The sequence below is a fragment of the Chiloscyllium punctatum genome, chromosome 1, assembly GCF_047496795.1.
Source record: "Chiloscyllium punctatum isolate Juve2018m chromosome 1, sChiPun1.3, whole genome shotgun sequence".
Lineage (NCBI taxonomy): Eukaryota > Metazoa > Chordata > Chondrichthyes > Orectolobiformes > Hemiscylliidae > Chiloscyllium > Chiloscyllium punctatum.
In genome coordinates this window covers 165,111,289-165,131,813 of record NC_092739.1, presented here as the reverse complement: position 1 = coordinate 165,131,813, position 20,525 = coordinate 165,111,289, and the positions used below count along the sequence as shown (strand labels likewise).

General features: G+C 42.4%; 1 protein-coding gene across 1 annotated transcript in view; it reads right to left on the bottom strand.

The window, feature by feature from the left end:
- LOC140481584 (sideroflexin-5-like) overlaps positions 1–20,525 on the bottom strand; it is a 327,308-nt gene that overhangs the window by 90,006 nt on the left and 216,777 nt on the right. The window contains exon 12 of the mRNA XM_072578021.1: positions 13,100–13,185. Within this exon, the coding sequence (XP_072434122.1) occupies positions 13,100–13,185 (86 nt within the window). The remainder of the gene's footprint in view (positions 1–13,099; positions 13,186–20,525) is intronic.

Here is a 20,525-nt window from a genome sequence, read left to right as displayed (position 1 = left end):
CCATTACGTCCACCCCAACACTCTAAAGGGCAGCCTACCCATACCCTGTAAACCTGCATTTTCCATGGCTAATCCACATAGCCTGCATATCTATGGACACTATAAACAATTTAGCATAGCTAATCCACCTAACGTGCTGATCTTTGGACTGAAGGAGAAAACTGGAGCAGCCAGAAGAGACCTGCACAGAGACAGAGAGAATGTGCAAACTTCACACGGACTGTCACCCAGAGGTGGACCTGAACCCAGGTCCTTCACATTGTGAAGCAGCAGTGCTGACCACTGAACTACTGTGCCACTACATGCAATCATGGGTTTTATAAATACAGGCAAAGAGTACAAAAGCCAAGAAATTTTAATGAACCTTTATACAACACTATTTCAACCACAATTGGAAGTAGTCTGTCAAGGTCTGGATACCACTCTTCAGGGAAGATATGGAGGTTTTAAAAAGGGAGTAGAAACAATTTCAAAGATGGTTCCTTGATGCCTTCCTTGCTGAAGCTTTGATTGTTCTATTTAGAAAAATTGAGGGGAGATTTGCATGAAATATTTAAAATTATGAGGTGACTATATAGAATACTTAGGGAAAATCTGTTCCTTTGGATTGGCCTTTTGCATTCTCTGTAGATTCCCTGAAGGAGGTAGAATAGTCAGGAGTGAGTTAGAGAGAGAGAGAGAGACAAAGAAAGAGTATGTGTGGAGGAGGGTGTGAAGGAGACAGTGTTGAAGGAAGGGAGAGATAGAGTGTGTGAAGAGGGAGCACTGGAGAGCAGCGGACAGAAAATGCTGGAGTGAGAGAAAAGAGGGTATGTGACAGAGGGGGAAGGAGAAGGAGAAGGGAGTGTGCATGAAAGAGAGTGGGAGAAAATGTACAGACAGGTGAGGGGGCACAGGGAAAAAAAATGTGTGAATCTCAAAACTGACAGCAAGGACACACACTCATACCCTCCCCTACTCTCTCCCTAATTACCTTTTCACAAAATTGACAGAGAAGATGAAATCCCAGACTAAAAGGCAAACCACTTCGGACCCCACTTTAATATAAATTTCGTCAAAGCAAGTTCAGAGCATGTGCCTGGTTTCTATTCTTTCGCTGCAGATCAGGACTTGGAGCCCAGTTAGTATCTCGGCTTCTTAAATGAGAAGAAGTTAAAGTAACCTTCTAATTAGTTGGCTCTGCTGCTCGTGGAAATGTTTATTAATCACTCATTTAAGTTTGGTTCATTGTTTTGGAACTGTTTTACTTTGAAATTCATGTTCACTGATGTGCCAACATTATTTTTCTTAAATTTGCTCACAGGTGCCCTCTTCCCCAAAGTGAGGGAAACATTTGGTATGCTTGCCTTTATTGGTCAGCGCACTGAGTATAGAAGTTGGAGGTCATGTTACGGCTATAGAGGAACGTTGGTTAGGCCGCTTTTGGAATTCAGATTATTCGGCTAAATCGTGCATTTCATCAACGCACATTGGCTGTAATGCGATTGACGAATAGAGGACCCTGTTTCTAAAGCACAAACTTTTAAAATGTGTGTTGGCTATAACATGATTACATCGCCAACACTTTAAGTGCTATCTTTATTACACGATTTTTATACAGCATGGAGTTACACAAGAACGCAACCAACGCATTACAGAAAAAATGACTGTACTGCGTGAATTCTGATCTCCCTGCTATAGGAAGGGTATTGTGAAATTTGAAAGGGTTCAGAAAAGAGTTACAAGGTTGTTGCCAGGGTTGGAGGGTTTGTGCTACTGGACGAAGCTGAATAGGCTGGGGTTATTTTCCCTACAGCGTCGGAGGCTGAGGGGTGACCTTATAGAGGTTTATAAAATCATGAGGGACATGGATAGGGTAAATAGACAAGGCCTTTTCCCTGGGGTGGGGGAGCCCAAAACTGGAGGACATAGGTTTAAGGTAAGAGGGGAAAGATTTAAAACGGACCAATAGGACAACTTTTTTCACATAAGAGGGTGGTGTGTGCATGGAATGAGCTGCCAGAGGTAGGGATGGAGGCTGATACATCTGGATGGGTATAAGAATAGGAAGGGTTTGGAGGGATATGGACCAAATGCTGGCAAATTGAACTAGATTAATTTAGGATATCTGGTAAGCATGTACAAATTGGACCAAAGGATCTATTTCCGTGCTGTATAACTTTTATGACTTTATGACCCTAAATTGAAATGTGTTGCCCCCACTTCACCAAACATGTGAAAAGATTCAACCTTACTCGAGAAGTAGTGTTAGTGCCTTTGCTGTTTGTTGTTTGTATAAATGATTTAGACTTGAATGCAGGAGGGTTGATCAGTAAATTCACAGATTAATCAAAAATTGATGATGATTTCATTTATTGATTTCACATGTATTGAGATACAGTAACACTTCTGTTCTGCATGCCAATCTGGGAAATCATCCATTACAAAGTGCATCACAGTAATGTAACAGAATGCAGGATATAATGTAATAGCTACAGAGAAGGTGCAGAGAAAGATCAACTTTAATATATGAAAGGTCCGTTTGTAAGTCTGAGAGCAGCAGAGAAGAAGCTGTCTTTAAATCTGTTGGTACATGTTTTCACAAACGAGATTTTTAAAAGTGGAGTGATTATAAAAGATGTGACAGGATTATCTGCAAAGAGTCACTATGCTCTGGTGCAATAGTAAGGAGGACAGCCTTAGAGAGCAAGAGGATATGGACAGGCTGATCAAGTGGCTGATCAGTAGCAAATGGAATTCAATTCAGATAAAATGTGATGAACTTGGGCAGGACAAATAAGACAAGGGAATACATGATGAATGATAGGATCCTGAGAAGCACTGAGAATTAGAGAGATCTTGGTGTGCATGTAAACCAGTCCCTTAAAGTATCAAGGCAGATGGATAAAGTGATTAAGAAAGCATATTGGGTACTTACTTTCACTAGCTGAAGCACAGCATTTAAGAGCAGAGAGGTTATGCTGGAACTGTATAAAATATTGGTTGGGCCATAGCTCGAAAATTTTGTACAATTCTGGAATCCACATTATAGGATGGATGTGACCGCACTGGAGAGAGTACAGAGGAGATTTACCAGGATGTTGTCAGGGCTGGAGAGTTTCAATTATGAAGAGACATTTTACATACAAGTGTTGTTTTCCTGAAGGGGAGATTAAGAGGGTCATGATTGAGATGTACAAAATTATGACAGGTATCGATAGGGTAGACAGGAAGAAATATTTCCCCTTGATGGAGTGAGGGATCATAAGACATAGTTTTAAGGTATGTGGCAGGAGTTTCAGAGAAGATGCAAGGAAGAATTTTTTTCACCCAGAGGATGGTGGGGACTGGAACTCACTGCCTGTAAGGGTAGCAGAGACGGAAACTCTCATAACATTTAAGAAGTATTTAGATGTTCACCTGCAATGCAAAGACATATAAGGCTATGGCTATGTGCTGGAAAATTTGATTAAAATAGGTGGTTGTTTTGGACTGGTACGAGCATGATAAGCCGAAAGGCCTTTTTCTGTGTTGTTGTCTGATTGTAGGATTATGTAGGAGAGTACAGGGCCAACAAGTGAAGGCTTTCAAGAATAAGATTAATTGGATGTTCGTGATAAAAAAGTGTTTTTTTAAAAGGTAGAAAAATAGAAAAAAGGAGTAACATAGAAAATGCGAGCAGCAGTACGCCATTTGTCCCTTCGAGTCTGCTCTGTTCCATAATCATGGCTAATCATCTGATTCGGTGCCCTGTTGCTGCTTTCTCTCCTTACCCTTGGATCCTTTTAACCCGAAGGACTATATCTAATGCTTTCTTGAAAATATTCAACATTTTGCCTTCACCTGCTTCCTGTGGCAGAGAATTCCATGGGCCCACCACTCACTGGATGAAGAAATTGATATAAAAAAAAGGGGACAGCCTGGTAGCACAGGGGTTAGCCCTGCTGCCTCACAGCACCAGGGACCTGGGTTTAATTTCAGCCTCGGGTGACTGCGTGGAGTTTGCACGTTCTCCCTGTGTCTGCTTGGGTTTCCCCTGGGTGCTCTGGTTTACTCCAACAAACCAAAGATGTGCAGGTTAGGTGAATTGACCATGCTAAATTGACCATCGTGTTCAGGGATATGTCGGTTAGGTGCATTAGTCAGGGGGTAAATGTAGAGTAATTAGATTAGATTAGATTAGATTACAGTGTAGAAACAAGTCCACACCAACACGCCAAAGCACAATCCCCCATACCCCTACATTTACCCCTTACCTAACACTATGGGCAATTTAGCATGGCCAATTTACCTGACCTGCACATCTGGACTGTGGGAGGAAACCGAGGCACCCAGAGGAAACCCAGGCAGATACGGGGAGAACGTGCAAACTCCACACTCCACACAGTCAGTCGCCTGAGGCGGGAATTGAACCCGCTGTGAGGCAGCGGTGCTAACCACTGTGCCGCCCACAGTGGGGAATAGATTTGGGTGGGATACTCCTCAGAGGGTCGGTTTGGACTTCTTGGGCCGAAGGGCATGTTTCCATACTGTACGGATTCCAAGAAGGAATGGATTAAATCTGATCCTGAGCTGGCCAATATTTATCCCTCAAGCAACATAATAAAAACAGATTGCTTGATGACCTCATTGTTGTTTATGTGATCTTGCTGTGTACCAAGTAAGTGTCTGCATTTCCTGTATTGCATAAGTAACTGCATTCCACAAAAAGATATAATTAGCTGCAAAAATTCAGAAGATTGTGAAAGAATCTAAAGAAAGATAAGTCTTTCCTTTGTTTTTTCTCTTTCACCTGAAAAGGTGTGAATGTGAGATTTAGCAGCCAATGAGTTGGGCGTAACAAGGGTAAGTAATATTCCCAAAGTGAAAGTAAACAATGTGGCAATGAAAGAATAGGAAAATTGAGGGCTTAACTCTGTATTGAGCAGGACATTGAGGCTGAGCTGCTTGGGGTTCAGTCTGAGTGAGCAGCTGGGATGAGAAGTGGAATCAGCATCTGATGTGTGAAGTGTCTGGCAAGAGCTGAAAGTGAATGGCTTGTGTCTTGTCAATGTTTAGCTGGAGAAAGTTGTGCCTCATCCAAGGCATGGTGTGTGCCAGGCAGTAAGGCAGACAGTACAATGATAGTCATGGTATGGTAACATAGTGGTTATTTTACTGGATCAATAATTGCGGAGTGAGAGAATTTGAATTCAGCTCAGAAAAATATGTAAATAAAATCTTGAATCAGTAAAAGTGACAACGAACCTGCAAAACTGGTGTAAAAACCAAATGACTCACCAATACACTGGAAACTTGATTACCAGTCTGAGTTTATGGGGCTTTTGTCTTGTCAATGTTTCAGTCTCAAAGAAAAGACATATAATTGTGCAAAGATAGGTGGCAGGTCAGAAAATTGGACAGAATATTTAAAAAAAGCAAAGAATTACTGAAAAGTTAATAAGGAGGGAAAAGGTAAGAGTTCAAGGTAAAGTTAGCTAAAAATATGAAAACTTTTGTGAAAAGTTTGTTCAGATATATAAAACAGAAAAGAACTAATAACAGAAGTGTTAATCCTACAGTAAACGAGTCTGGGGAATTAGTAATGGAGAATACAGTGATGACAGGTGAATTAAATAGATATTTTGTGTCAGTCTTCACTAGGGAGGATACAAGTAACATTCTGGAAATAGCTGTAAATCAGGAATTGAAAGGGAGGGAGGACCTCAAAATTACAATTACCAAGGAAGTAGCACTGAATAAATTGTTGAATTGTGAATTGGCAAGACGTGGGTCCTGATGGATTTCATCCTTGGGTCTTAAAAGTAGCCAGTGAAACAGCGAAAGAAAGTTCATATGTTGGTTCAATGATCATATGTTATAATTTTCTAAAATGTATTAGATTCAGGAAATGCTCCTTTAGATAAGAAAGTAGCTAATATAACTTTTTTATTCAAAAAGGGACGAGGGCAGTACACAGGAAACTACAGACTTGTTAGCTTAACATCTGTCATAGGGAAAATGTTAGAAACTAATAGTAAAGAGGCTACAACAGGCACTTGGCTAGGCAACACGACACCTGGAGGAAGAGCACCTCATCTTCCGCCTACGAACCCTCCAACTACAAGGGATGAATGCAGATTTCTACAGCTTCCTCATTTCACCTCCCCCCACTTTATCTCAGTCCCAACCCTCGGACTCAGCACCGCCTTCTTGTCCTGCAATCTTCTTCCTGACCTCTCCGCCCCCACCCCCACTCTGGCCTATCACCCTCACCTTAACCTCCTTCCACCTATCGCATTCCCAACGCCCCTCCCCCAAGTCCCTCCTCCCTACCTTTTATCTTAGCCTGCTTGGCACACCCTCCTCATTCCTGAAGAAGGGCTTATGCCTGAAATGTCGATTCTCCTGCTCCTTGGATGCTGCCTGACCTGCTGCACTTTTCCAGCAACACATTTTTCAACTTGGATAAGCTCTGGCAATCAGGCAGAGCCAACATGGTTGTGTCAAAGGGAAATCATATTTAACTAATTCCAGCGAGTTCATGGAATCATACAGCACAGAAGCAGAGCCTTCAGCCCACCATGTCTATGCCGACCGACAAAGACCAAACTACACTAATCCCACTTGGTCCATAGTTTATTATGCCCTGGCATTTTAAGTGCTCATCCAGATGCTTCTTAAATGTTGCAAGAGTACCTACCACTACCACCCTCTCAGGCAGCAAGTTCCATATTTCTACCTTCCTCTGGGTGAAAACAATTTTCCTCAGATCTCCTTGAAACCACTTACTCCTCACCTGAAACTTGTGTCATCTGGTCTTAGACATACCTGAGGAGCTACTAAGTAATGCATGTGGTAGATAAAGGGGAACCATGGGATACAGTTTATTTAGATATTCAGAAGGCATTTGACATGGTGCCACATCAAAGGTTATTACAGAAAATAAAAGCTCATGGTACAGGGGTAACATATTGGTATAGATAGAAGATTGGTTGATTAACGAAAGCAGAGATTAGGAATAAGTGGCTCTTTTTAATACTGGCAGGATGTCAGGAATGGTGTGCCACAGGGTCAGTGCTGGGGCCCTAACGCATTATAATTTATATAAATGATTTGATTGAAGAGATTTAAGATATGATAGCTACATTTTCTAATGACACAAAGGTAGGCAGGGAAGTGTGCTGTGAATAGGACACAATAAGTCTACAAAGGGATAGAGATAGAACGAGTGAATCCTTAGAAGAGTATAAAGAAAGTAGGAGTATACTTAAGAGGGAAATCAGGAGGGCTAAACGGGGACATGAGCCCTCTACTTTTTGTCATTTACATAAATGATTTGGATGCGAGTATAAGAGGTACTGTTAGTAAGTTTGCAGATGACACCAAAATTGGAGGTGTAGTAGACAGCGAAGAAGGTTACCTCAGATTACAACAGGATCTTGACCAGATGGGCCAATGGGCTGAGAAGTGGCAAATGGAGTTTAATTCAGATAAATGCGAGGTGCTGCATTTTGGGAAAGCAAATCTTAGCAGGACTTATACACTTAATGGTAAGGTCCTAGGGAGTGTTGCTGAACAAAGAGACCTTGGAGTGCAGGTTCATAGCTCCTTGAAAGTGGAGTCTCAGGTAGATAGGATAGTGAAGAAGGCGTTTGGTATGCTTTCCTTTATTGGTCAGAGTATTGAGTACAGGAGTTGGGAGGTCATGTTGCGGCTGTACAGGACATTGGTTAGGCCACTGTTGGAATATTGCGTGCAATTCTGGTCTCCTTCCTATCGGAAAGATGTTGTGAAACTTGAAATGGTTCAGAGAAGATTTACAAGGATGTTGCCAGGGTTGGAGGATCTGAGCGACAGGGAGAGGCTGACCAGCTGGGGCTGTTTTCCCTGGAGTGTCAGAGGCTGAGGGGTGACCTTATAGAGGTTTACAAAATTATGAGGGGCATGGATAGGGTAAATGGGCAAAGTCTTTTCCATGGGATTGGGGAGTCCAGAACTAGAGGGCATAGGTTTAGGGTGAGAGGGGAAAGATATAAAAGAGACCCAAGGGGCAACTTTTTCACGCAGAGGGTGGTACGTATATGGAATGAGCTGCCAGAGGATGTGGTGGAGGCTGGTACAGTTGCAACATTTAAGAGGAATTTGGATGGGTATATGAATAGGAAGAGTTTGGGGGATATGGGCTGGGTGCTGGCAGGTGGGACTGGATTGGGTTGGGATATCTGGTTGGCATGGACGCTTTGGACCGAAGAGTCTGTTTCCATGCTGAACATCTCTATGACTCTATAAGTGAGTGGGTAAAGAGCTAGCAAATGGAGTAAAATGTGAAATTTCCCACTTTAGCAGAAATAATTAAAAAACATGCTACCTAAATGTTGAGAGGTGCAGAATTCTGAGATGCAGAGAGATCTGGATATCCTTGTGCATTAATCACAGGTTAGTATGCAGGTGCAGCAAGTAGTCAGGAAATCAGAATGTTATGGTTGATAGCAATGGGACCTGAATGCAAGAGTAACAAGTTTATGCTTCAGTTATACAGAGCATTGGTGAGAGTGTATCTGGAGTACTGTGTGCAGGACTAGTCACTGTACTTACAGAAGGATTTTAATGCATTGGAAGCAATTCAGAGAAGATTTACTCGACTAAGACCTGGAATGAGCGGATTGCTTTATGAGGAAAGGTTAGGCAGGGCTCGGCCTGTATCCTCTGGAGTTTATAAAAATCAGAAATGACTTAATTGGATGGGTATTAAAAGGATGATTCTTCTTGTGGGAGAAGCTAGAACTAGGGGTCATTGTTTAAAAATAAAGGACTGCAAATTTAAAAGAGAGATGAGGAAACATCTTTCCTCTCAGAAGGTTGTGGGTCTTTGGAATTCCCCTCCTCAAAACTTGTGCATGCAGAATCTTTAAATATTTTAAGGCAGAGGAAGATAGATTCTTAATTATCAAGTGGATGAAAGATTATCAGGGACATGCAGGAATGTAATAATGCAGCTAAACTCAGATCAGTCATGATTTTATTGAATGGCGGAAGAGGCTCGAAGGGCCGAGTGGCATACTCTTGTTCCTTGTGACTCCAGTCACATATCAATGTGATTAATAACAAATTGACCGCTGAATTTTCTAGGAAACCACGCAGCTGTAACAGCAGTCCTAACAGCAGATAACCTCACCCACTCTAAATTATATTCCTCAATACTTGCTATCTCAAGAAATTTGGCTCTGATTTCTTGTCTTTTGACAATATTTATAATTTCTACTCCAATGCTTTTCTTGGGTAACCTTATCCATGATTTGACTTCCCTCCTCCATGGAAACATTTTGCCATCCTCCTTTCTTACACTTCTATTCCTTGTCTTTTTAATCTCATATTCTCGAGCACATGAGTCTTTCAGCAGACTAAATACTTTTGGCTGTGTGAACTTTTCTCAATCCCCTTGACTGGGGCTGCAACTCTGTACGTGTGATGCTGTGTTGTAAATTGGCAAGTGGTGTGTTGAAGGGTGAAGTACGCCAGTGCAACATGACATTTAGCTCAGGGTATTTTCGTGGGCGAGGTACGTTTACGTTTGCGCCTCTAATTCACTTCCATGTGCTAAACAAACAGCCGTGCTGCAGGTTGAGGTGTTTATTAGCAAGTGAAAGCTGTCTGATGCAGAGAACATGCTGGAGATGTCTAAATTTATCACAAAATGTGAACTCATTGAGAGCTGCTATAATAAAGAGAAAGTTAAAAAAACACATCAAATAATGAATGAGAAAAGCTCATTCAGCTAGTGGAGCCCATTTCCTCAAATACACGAAGTGCAACATCATTATCATAGCTTCTAATGAACTCAATCCGAAGTTCTTAAGAAAGATGCTCTGTATTAATTACAATTTCCGAAAAGCCAGCCTTGCTCTAATATTCTGAGCACCTACTGAGTAACATAGCGCAGCATTCCAAATAAAAATCACTTTGGCCTCAATCCACCTGTACAATTTTCAATCTCCTTTCATGCAACAGAATGTTTTCTTTTGAAGGGGAAAACTGAAAGCATTTACTGGGTACAGTAGCTGAATGGTTATGTTACAGAACTCGTCATCCAGTAGCCTGGATGAATAAGACAGTGTGAACTTAAATCCAGGCATGTCAGAGTTCAAATTCAGTGGAAAGAGAATGTGGAAATAAAATGTCTATTTCTGTAAAATTGGCTACAAAGCTATCACAGAAACTCAACTGGTTCACTTATATCTTTTAGGGAAGGGGTCTGGTCATCCTTCAGGCAGGTATGAGGGATTTTAACGTCAAAGCCTGGCTTTCTTTTCTAGTCATGCCAATTTCCTGAAACTCTTTGTCTGTCAGCCTTGTCTAGTCCAGGGTGATACATGACTCCAGCCCTAGCTTCCAAAGCATGTTACTGCCACTAGAAGTGGACAAGCTGGCAATTACACCTAACATCAAATTGGATTAATATAGTATTGTAAATGCAGTAAAATGTGCTAGGGTACTTAGCACCATAATCTTGACAAAAGAAATGACAGTCACGAGCTGTTATTAGGATGGTTGATCTTGAAGCAAGTTTTAAGCAAGAACTTACTGAAGAAGATTAGATTAGATTACTTACAGTATGGAAACAGGCCCTTCGGCCCAACAAGTCCACACCGCCCCGCCGAAGCGCAACCCACCCATACCCCTACATCTACCCCTTACCTAACACTACGGGCAATTTAGCATGGCCAATTCACCTGACCTGCACATCTTTGGACTGGGAGGAAACCGGAGCACCCGGAGGAAACCCACGCAGACACGGGGAGAATGTGCAAACTCTGGCGCTGTGAGGCAGCAGTGCTAACCACTGTGCCACCATGCCGCCCACTAGGTAGAGAAGATAGGTAGAGAGATTTAGGGTGGGAAATCAGACATAAAGGAGTAGATAGAGTGTGGTGCTGGGAAAAGCACAGCAGGTCAGGCAGTATCTGAGCAGCAGGACAGTTGATGTTTCAGGCAGGACCCTTCAGCACTAATAGCCTAGGTAGTTGAAGGTATTGCTGTCAATGATGAAGCAATACAACATTAGAGATACACAAGAATCCAGAATTGGAGGAGCATGAAGAACTTGCAGGGTTGTAGAGCTGGAGGAAATTAAACAAGAATGAAGCTATAAGGGATTTCAACATCATATCCTGGTTTCTTTTCTCAAATGTAAACCATTTATTTACTTAAACCTCTTTGTCTCTGTCTCCTCCACCAGCAATTCTAAGAAACAGAGAACTAGCGGACCTTTTCTTACAAAGATTGAAAGTGAGTTGGTCCAATCAACTGTCTTTACTAGTTCATTTCATGAGCTGACTGATTCAAGTTCCCTCAAAAGAACCTGTTGGCCCTCAGCTCTAAACTGGAAGGTTGTTTTCTAAGGATCTTTGGTGAATTTCTGCAGTTCATTTTGTAGATATCTGCTGATATTATGTATTGGTGTGATGGAAGGAGCGATGGAATGCAATTGAGCAGACTCCTTTGTCCTTGATAATGGCAGGCTTCTTGAATGTTTTTGAAGTTGCCATTATTCTGGCAAATGACACTCCTAAATTGTGCTTTGTAGATGGTGGACAGGTTTTCGGGAGTCAGGAGTCAAGGTATTCACTGCAGAATTCCTAGCCTCTGACCCTCTCCTGTTGCCACAGAATTTATAAAGTATGTCCAGTTCAGTTTCTCGTCAATGGCAACCCTCAGGATGTTGATAATAGGTGATTCACCTATGGTAATGCAGTTGAATGTCAAGGATGTTGGTTAGATTGTCCATGTCTGGCAGCGTTTGGACAAGGACTGCTTCTGTATGTAAACAATTTTGAATGGTACTGAACATTGTGAAAACATCAGTAAACATCCCCACTTTTGACATTATGATGATAGGAAGGTCATTGATGAAGCAACTAGAGATGGTTGGGCCTAGGACACTACCTTGAGAAATTCTGCAGAAATGTCCTGGAGGTGAGATAACTGACCTCCAATAACCACAACCATTTTATTTGTGCCAGGTATGAGTTTAACCAGCAAAGATTTTTTTACCTGATTCTTATTGCCCATGTTTGAGCTGATGCCATAAGACTTCACGGTTTCTGGGGTCAATATTGAGGACACCAATGACAACTCCCTCCTGATTGTGTACCAGTACGCCCACACCTCTGCTGGGTCTGTCCGAGTAGTGAGTCAGGACAATGATGGTGATGTTAGCTGATATTTTTTACAGTTCTTTTTTCAGGTACTGTATCTCTCCTTCAAATGTTCCATCATTATGAAAGAAACACATTGAGCCCTCCATTATTGCATGCTACTGCCCCTTCATCAAATCCTGTTTTCTTCTTCAAAGTCCTTGAACACATTACTTCCCAAACATATGTCAGTCTTTCCGTGAATTCTATATTTGTATCTTTCTTACCTCTTTTTATCAGAAGTCACATGACGCCCTCTAGGTTATAGTCCAACAGGTTTATTTGAAATCACAAGCTTTCGGTGACTTTACCCGACAAAGGGGCAGTGCTCCGAAAACTTGTGATTTCAAATAAGCCTGTCGGACTATAACCTGGTGTCATGGTGTGACCTCTGACCTTATCCACCCCAGTCCAACACTGACACCTCCACATAATAACCAATCATATACAGGGAATCACTTACAATGGTTACCTTTGATATCTACCACTTATGCGTTCTTGGCTCTCTACTTCTTATCTACATATTGCCCCTGGGAAACATCATTTGAAAACACAGCATTAATCTTCACTGAAGATGTCCAGCTCAACCTGATCTCCTCTCCTAATTCCTCTATTGGTTCTGAAAAGACGACTTGGATGACATCTAGCATTGCATAAGTAGAAATGTTCTCCAATTATATGTAGCTGACCTTCTGATTCCTCTCCAGGAAAGTGCTACTGCAACCTGGCTGACACCTTGCCACGTTCAAAAGGATGAAATAAAATTCTAGTCTGGTGAAAGCTAATATTGCTTAATCCATTGAAGGAGCAGCAGCTCTGGAAAAATTCTGGGCCGTGATTCAGACCAATGCATAGAGCGCTGGAATTTGGAATTCCAAAAGGGTTAGTAAACAATGAGGAACAGAAACAATTGAAAAAGCAATGGACTCGATCTCAATACTTACTTTTCCAGTAGTGATATAATAATCGGGGGCAGCACCAAGATAGGGATAGGGAGGACTATTCTAGTCATGGCAGTCTCCAGTAGTGCCTGGAAAAAATAAAAACATAATTGCAGTAAGTATAGCCACCATACCCACACTCCCTTGAAGCTTGGTGTGAAATATATATTGCTATGCTGACAATGCAGGTTATTTGTGATTAAAATTTCCTGATCTAAAAATCGTACTGCTGACTGGACCTTCCCCATCAACTCTGAATTTGTAGCAAATTATATGGGCATAATAGCACTGAAGAACTACCTATTTCAGCCATTCAGTGTCTATCAAGTATTCCCAGACCAAGTAAAATCACTGTATGAAGGGTTCTCTCTAAAATCCCAGGCCCTGTACAGAGTTAGCTACAGAGTATGCTCTCTCCATACTCCCCATCAAACACTCCCAGGAGAGGGTCAGAATGCAGTTAGATACAGAGTACACTCTCCCTATACTACTTCTCCAACACTCCCAGGACAGGGACAGCACGTGTTTAGATACACAGTAATGCTTTCTCTACACTGTCCCATCAAACACTGCCAGGCAAGGTATAGCACAGAATCAGACACAGGGTAAAGCTTCCACTATACTTCCACCATCAAACACTCCTAGGACAGGTACCGCACAAATTTAGATACAGAATGAAGCTCCCTCTACTTTGTTGTTTAAGCTGAAGTAAAGCTACCTCTACATTGTCTCCATCATTCATTCCAGCGCACATACAGCATGTGGTTAGATACCAAGTAAAGCTCTCTCTACCATTTGAGGCTGAAAATAAAGCTTCTTGGGGTCATAGAGCAAAAAACAGGCTCTTCACCCCAACTCGTCCATACTGAAAAGATTTCCTAAACTGAACTAGTCCCATATCCCTCTAAACCTTTTTTATCCATGTATCTGTCTAAATGTCTTTTAAATGTTGTAATTGTACTTGTCTCTACCACTTCCTCTGGCAGCTCGTTCCATATATGCACCAACCTCTGTGTTAAAAAGTTGTCTTTCAGATTCTGCATCTCAGAATCCCTTCCAACAACTTACCAACACCTGTCATCAGGCTCACTGGTCTGTAGCGTCATAGTGCTGTACAGCATGGAAACATACCTTTCAGTTCAACTTGTCTATGCCAACCAGAAATCCTAAATTAATCTAGTCCCATTTGCCAACACTTGGTCCATATCCCTCAGAACCCTTCCTGTTCATGTTTCTATCCAGATGTCTTTTAAAAGTTGTAATTCTACCAGCCTCCACCACTTCCTCTGGCAGCTTATTCCATACACACACAGTCTTTGCGTCAAAAAGTTGCCCTTAGGTCCCTTTTAAATTTTTTCCCTCTTAAACCTATACCCTCTAGTTCAAGACTCCCCCACACCAGGGGAAATACATTATTTACTCTATCCACGCCCCTCATGATTTTATAAACCTCTATAAGGCCACCCCTTGGCCTCCGATGCATCAGGGAAAACAGCCCCAGCCTATTCAGCCTCTCCCAAAGCTCAAACGCTCCAACCCTGACAACATCCTTGTAAATCTTTTCTGAACCCTTTCAAGTTTCACAACAACCCTGGCTTTTCCTTGCAGCCTTTCATAATTAATGGCACAACATTAGCCAGTATTCCAGTGCACCCTTGGCTATCAACATTGTAAATAGCTCTGCTTGGGGCCCAACAATTTATTCCCCAGCTTCCCACAATGTCCTGGATATACTTAGAATCATAGCATTCGTACAGTATGGACACAGGCCATTCAGCCCACACCAACCCTCCAAAGAACATCCCACCCAGACAACTCTGCTCCCCCCCTCTCCCCACACTATACCTGCAACCCTGCATTTCCAATGGCTAATCCACCTAGATTGCACATCCTGGGGTACAATAGGCAATCTACCTGACCTGCACATTGTTGGACTGTGAGAGGAAACTAGAGGACCCAAAGGAAACCCACTAGGAACACAGGGGAGAGTGTGCAAACTCTACGCAGACAGTCACCTGAGGCTGGAATCAAACCTGGGTCTCTGGCATTGTAAGACAACAGGGCTAACTGCTGAGCCACCATGCCACCCCCGATCAAGTCCTGGGGATTTATCTACCTTTATGCTTTATAAGACCTCCGGCACCTTCTCTTTTCAAGACATCACTATTTATTTCCTGGGGTTCCCTTTGGCACTGTCCACAACCCAACCAACTTTAGTGTCATCTACAAATGTACTAGCCTATCCTTCTACACCCTCATCTAGGTTATTTATAAAAATGACAAACAGTAGTGGCGCCAAAACAGATCCTTGTGGTAAATCACTATTAACTGAACTCCAGAATGAACATTTCCCATCAACCACCACCCACTGTCTGATCCAAACCGCTAAATCACCCTTAATCACATGCCTCTGCATTTTCTGAATAGCCTACTGTGGGGAACCTTATCAAACGCTTTACTGAAATCCATATACACCACATCAAAGCTTTACCCTCATCCACCTGTTTGATCACCTTCTCAAAAGAATTCAATAAGGTTTGTGAGCCCGACCTGCCCTTCACAAAACCATGTTGGCTATCCCTAATCAAATTATTCCTGTTTAGATGATTATAAATCCTATCTCATAATTCTTTCCAAAACTTTGCTGACAGCAGAAGTAAGGCTCATTGGTCTATAATTACCAGGGTTGTCTCCACTCCCCTTCTTGAACAAGGGGACAAATTTGTTCTCCTCCAGTCTTCTGGCACTATTTCTGTAGACAATGATGACATAAAGATCAAAGCCAAAGACTCTGCAATCCCCTCCCTAGATTCTCAGAGAATCCTAGGATAAATCCCATCCAGTCCTATTTTCACACATTCCAGAATTGCTAACACCTCCTCCTTATGAACCTCAATCCAATCTAGTCTAATAGCCCGTACCTTAGTATCCCCCTCGGTAATGTTGTCTTTTTCCTGTGTGAATATTGATGAAAAATATTCATTTCGCACCTCTCCTATCTCTCAGAGGCATAGAGAGGGACAGCATGAAAACAGATCCTTTGGTCCAACCTGCCCATACCGACCAGATATCCCAACCCAATCTAGTCCCACCTGCCAGCACCCCAGCCCATATCCCGCAAACCCTTCCTATTCATATACCCATCCAAATGCCTCTTAAATGTTGCAACTGTACCAGCCTCCACCACTTCCTCTGGCAGCTCATTCCATACACGTACCACCCTCTGCATGAAAAAATTGCCCCTTGGGTCTCTTTTATGTCTTTCCCCTCTCACCCTAAATCTATGCCCTCTAGTTCTGGACTCCCCAATCCCAGGGAAAAGACTTTGCCTATTTACCCTATCCATGCCCCTCATAATTTTGTAAACCTCTATAAGGTCACCCCTCAGCCTCCGACGCTCCAGGGAAAACAGCCCCAGTTTGTTCAGCCTCTCCCTATAGCTCAAATCCTCCAACCCTGGCAACATCCTTGTAAATCTTTTTTGAACCTATTCAAGTTTCACAACATCTTTCCGATAGGAAGGAGACCAGAACTGCATGCAATATTCCAAAAGTGGCCTAACCAATGTCCTGTACAGCTGCAATAGGACCTCCCAACTCCTGTACTCAATACTCTGACCAATAAAAGAAAACATACCGAACGCCTTCTTCACTATCCTATCTACTTGCGACTCCACTTTCAAGGAGCTATGAACCTGCACTCCAAGGTCTCTTTGTTCAGCGACACTCGCTTGGACCAAGTGTATAAGTCCTGCTAAGATTTACTTTCCCAAAATGCAGCACCTCGCATTTATCTGAATTAAACTCCATCTGCCACTTCTCAGCCCATTGGCCCATCTGGTCAAGATCCTGTTGTAATCTGAGGTAACCTTCTTCGCTGTCCACTACACCTCCAATTTTGGTGTCATTTGCAAACTTACTAGCTGTACCTCTTATGCTCGCAGCCAAATAATTTATGTAAATGATATCTCTTCGGACTCCACGTACAACTTCCCACCACTGTCCTTGACTGGCCCTAATCTTACTCTAGTCATTCTTTTATTCCTGACATAACCGTAGAAAGCTTTAGGGTTTTCCTTGATCCTAACTGCCAAAGATTTGTCATGTCGCCTCCTGGCTCTTCTTCCATCTCTCATGTGATCATTCCTGGCTAACATGTAACTCTCAAGCGCCCGAACTGAACCTTCACGTCTCATCTTTACATAAGCCTCCTTGTTCCTCTCGACAAGAGATTCAACTTCTTTGGTAAACCACGGTTCCCTCGATTGACCACTTCCTCCCTGCCTGACAAGTACACACTTATCAAGGATGTCTTGTACTGTTCCTTGAAAAAGCTCCACATTTCAATTGTGTCCATCCTCTGCAGTTTCCTTCCCCATCCTATGTATCCTAGATCTTGCCTTATCGCATCATAACTGTCTTTCCCCCAGCTATAACTCATGCCCTGCGGTATATGCCTATCCCTTTCCATCGCTAAAGTAAATGCAACCGAATTGTGGTCACTATCACCAAAGTGGTCACCTCAAAGTCTAATACCTTGCCGGGTCTACTGTCCAGTACCAAATCTAATGTGACCTCTCCTATTGTTGGCCTATCTACATACTGTGTCAGGAAACCCTCCTGCACACATTGGACAATAACTGACCCTTCTAAAGTACTCAGACTATTGCATTTTCAGCCAATATTTGGAAAATTAAAGTTCCCATAACAACTATCCTGTTAATTTCTTTTCCATCCAGAATCATCTTCACAAACCTTTCCTCTACATCTCTGGAACTATTCGGAGGTCTATAGAAAACTCCCAACAGGGTGACATCTCCTTTCCTGTTTCTAACCTCAGCCCACACTACCCCAGTAGAAAAGTCCTCAAATGTCCTTTCTGCACCTGCAATAGTGTCCTTGACTAACAATGCTGCACCTCCCCCTCTTTTACCATCTTCCCTAATCTTACTGAAACACCTAAAGCCTGGAACCTGCAATAACCATTCCTGTCCTTTCTCTATCCATGTCTCCAAAATGGCCACAACATTGAAGACCATGATCCCAACCCATGCTGCAAGTTCACCCACCTTATTCCGGATGCTCCTGGTGTTGAAGTAGACACACTTCAACCCACCTTCCTGCCTGTCGGTACACTCCTGTGGCCTTGAAACCGTATTCATAACTTCACTACTCTCAACCTCCTGTACACTGGAGCTACAAATCAGGTTCCCATCCCCCTATTTAATTAGTTTAAACCCTCCCGAACAGCATGAGCAAATATCCCCCCCAAAGGATATTGGCATCTCTCTGGGTCTGGTGTCGACCATCCTGTTTGTAGAAGTCCAACCTACCCCAGAATGAGCCCCAATTATCAAAGTATCTGAAACCCTCCCTCCTACACCATCCCTATAGCCACGAGTACAACTGCTCTTTCTTCTTATTCCTCACTTTGCTAGCACATGGCACAGGTAACAAACCAGAGATAACATCTTTCTACAATTTTCCTCTGCTTCTTACCTTCAAGCCAATTGTTACCCAATGTGCCAGCTCTACCTGGATTTCATGCAAACTCACCTTCCAGAGCAGCTTACCATGTGGAACCTTATTAAAGGCCTTACAGAAATCCATATAGACTATGTCTATGCCCTGCCTTCATCAACCCTCCTGGTCACTTCATCAAAGAACTCGTACAAATTTGTGAGGCATGATTTCCCATGCAAAAAGCCAGCCTGAATAGAAGCAGCCTGAATGGGTGGGGTCAAGCTCCCACATAACCAGGATTTCTAGTTTTAAGTTTTTCAGTAGCAATTGTTGCTGGGTTTGGAGGCTGCAGTACATCTCTCCCTGCTACTCTCTCTCTCAGAGTTTTCTGTTGATGTTTTTCCTTCTGGACTGGAGAATTGCATCTGAGACAATGCATTTTACTGAATTTGCCTTTGCCAAAGGTGTGTTTATGGGATGTTGCTATACTGGAACAATTAATATTTAGTAGTTAAATCATTTATTATTCTGTTAAGTTTTTCAATAAAGTTGTTATTCCAATGTCTTCTTTCTTTTGTTGTCTTTTAACTACAGTGTATGAATAAAGTGTGTTTTGCTTTAAGACTGGCCATTTGACCAATCAAATTGCATCCAGAATGCAACTCCTGGCACTTGCCTTTCAAATCAGAAAGCACTCAGCTCTAGATTATGTTCTTAATATATTTTGAGGGGATTTGGTCTGGTCCATAAAACAATTTACCATGAACAATCCACCACCTCTGCACATCTTTGGACAGTGGGAGGAAACTGGAGCACCCAGCAGAAACACACACAGATACGGAGAAAACATGTAAACTCCACACAGTCACCCAATGAGAGAATCAAACCCAAGTCCCTGGCACCATCTGGCAGCAGAGCTAATCACTGAGCCACCATACTATCCAAGGATGTCAGTAATGTGATATTAGTCCCTGGGTATATCCAAGCAGAATTGAAAATCCTGAAGGGTAAGTTCCATCAGGACTAATAGGGGCACTAGAACAGAATACTGGAAAGGTGTTTTTACTGTACATCCTTTAGTTACAAGGACAGTCTTGCCACCACTGAGTGAGGCTCCACAATCATTAACTGTTGTATCAATTGACCACACGTAAACACATTCATCTCTCTTATCTTTCATGCCAACTCTTTGCTCAGCTCTGCTGCTGTCTCTCATTTCATCAATGACCTCATTACTCAGCTCACCATAAACTGGGGATTTCGAGTAGCGTGGCTGGTCATTAATAGTCCTGAACATTAGCTCTTTGGTGGTGTGGGCTGGCTCGATAGTTGTAGCTGGTCAGTCATCTGTGTATTATCTGGCTAGATGGCTTGCTAGCCTGTGGGCTCTCTTGTCTGGATTGGTTAGCTAGCTATGGGTTGGACGGCTGGCTGATTCTGGTCTCCCTTTCTGTTCTGCTACAGTCCTTGCTTCAACTCCTGCTTTGCTGTCTTGTTTCCACTCTGCTGTCTTCTCTCCTCCTCAGCTGGAACTGTAGGTTGGGAAACACATGTAGATATTGTAAATTTGAAAAGAATCATAAAATGCTGGAAACACTTAGAAGGTCATGCAGTATCTAAAAACTGGAATGTTAGGCTCAAATTAATGATCTTGCAACAGAATGCACTACTGCAAGATATCAAGGCTTCACTACTGTGTCCCAATTTGCTCACCTTGATCAGATGTTTCTAGAATTTCATAATACTTGGCCTCTAAACTTGTGCTATTTGAAACAAACAACACTAATGTATTTTTCTCAAACTTTAACTCTGTGTAGATAATTTATTCATGTTATTAATTGACTTTCTGTGCTACAGGAAATGGTGGTCTGCAGCTGATCACGTTTTTTAGGGACTGCTGAAGTCATGTCCCTGGACAACACACCTGGAAACGCCAAAGAAGGCAAAAACCTTTACAATTTGAAGCC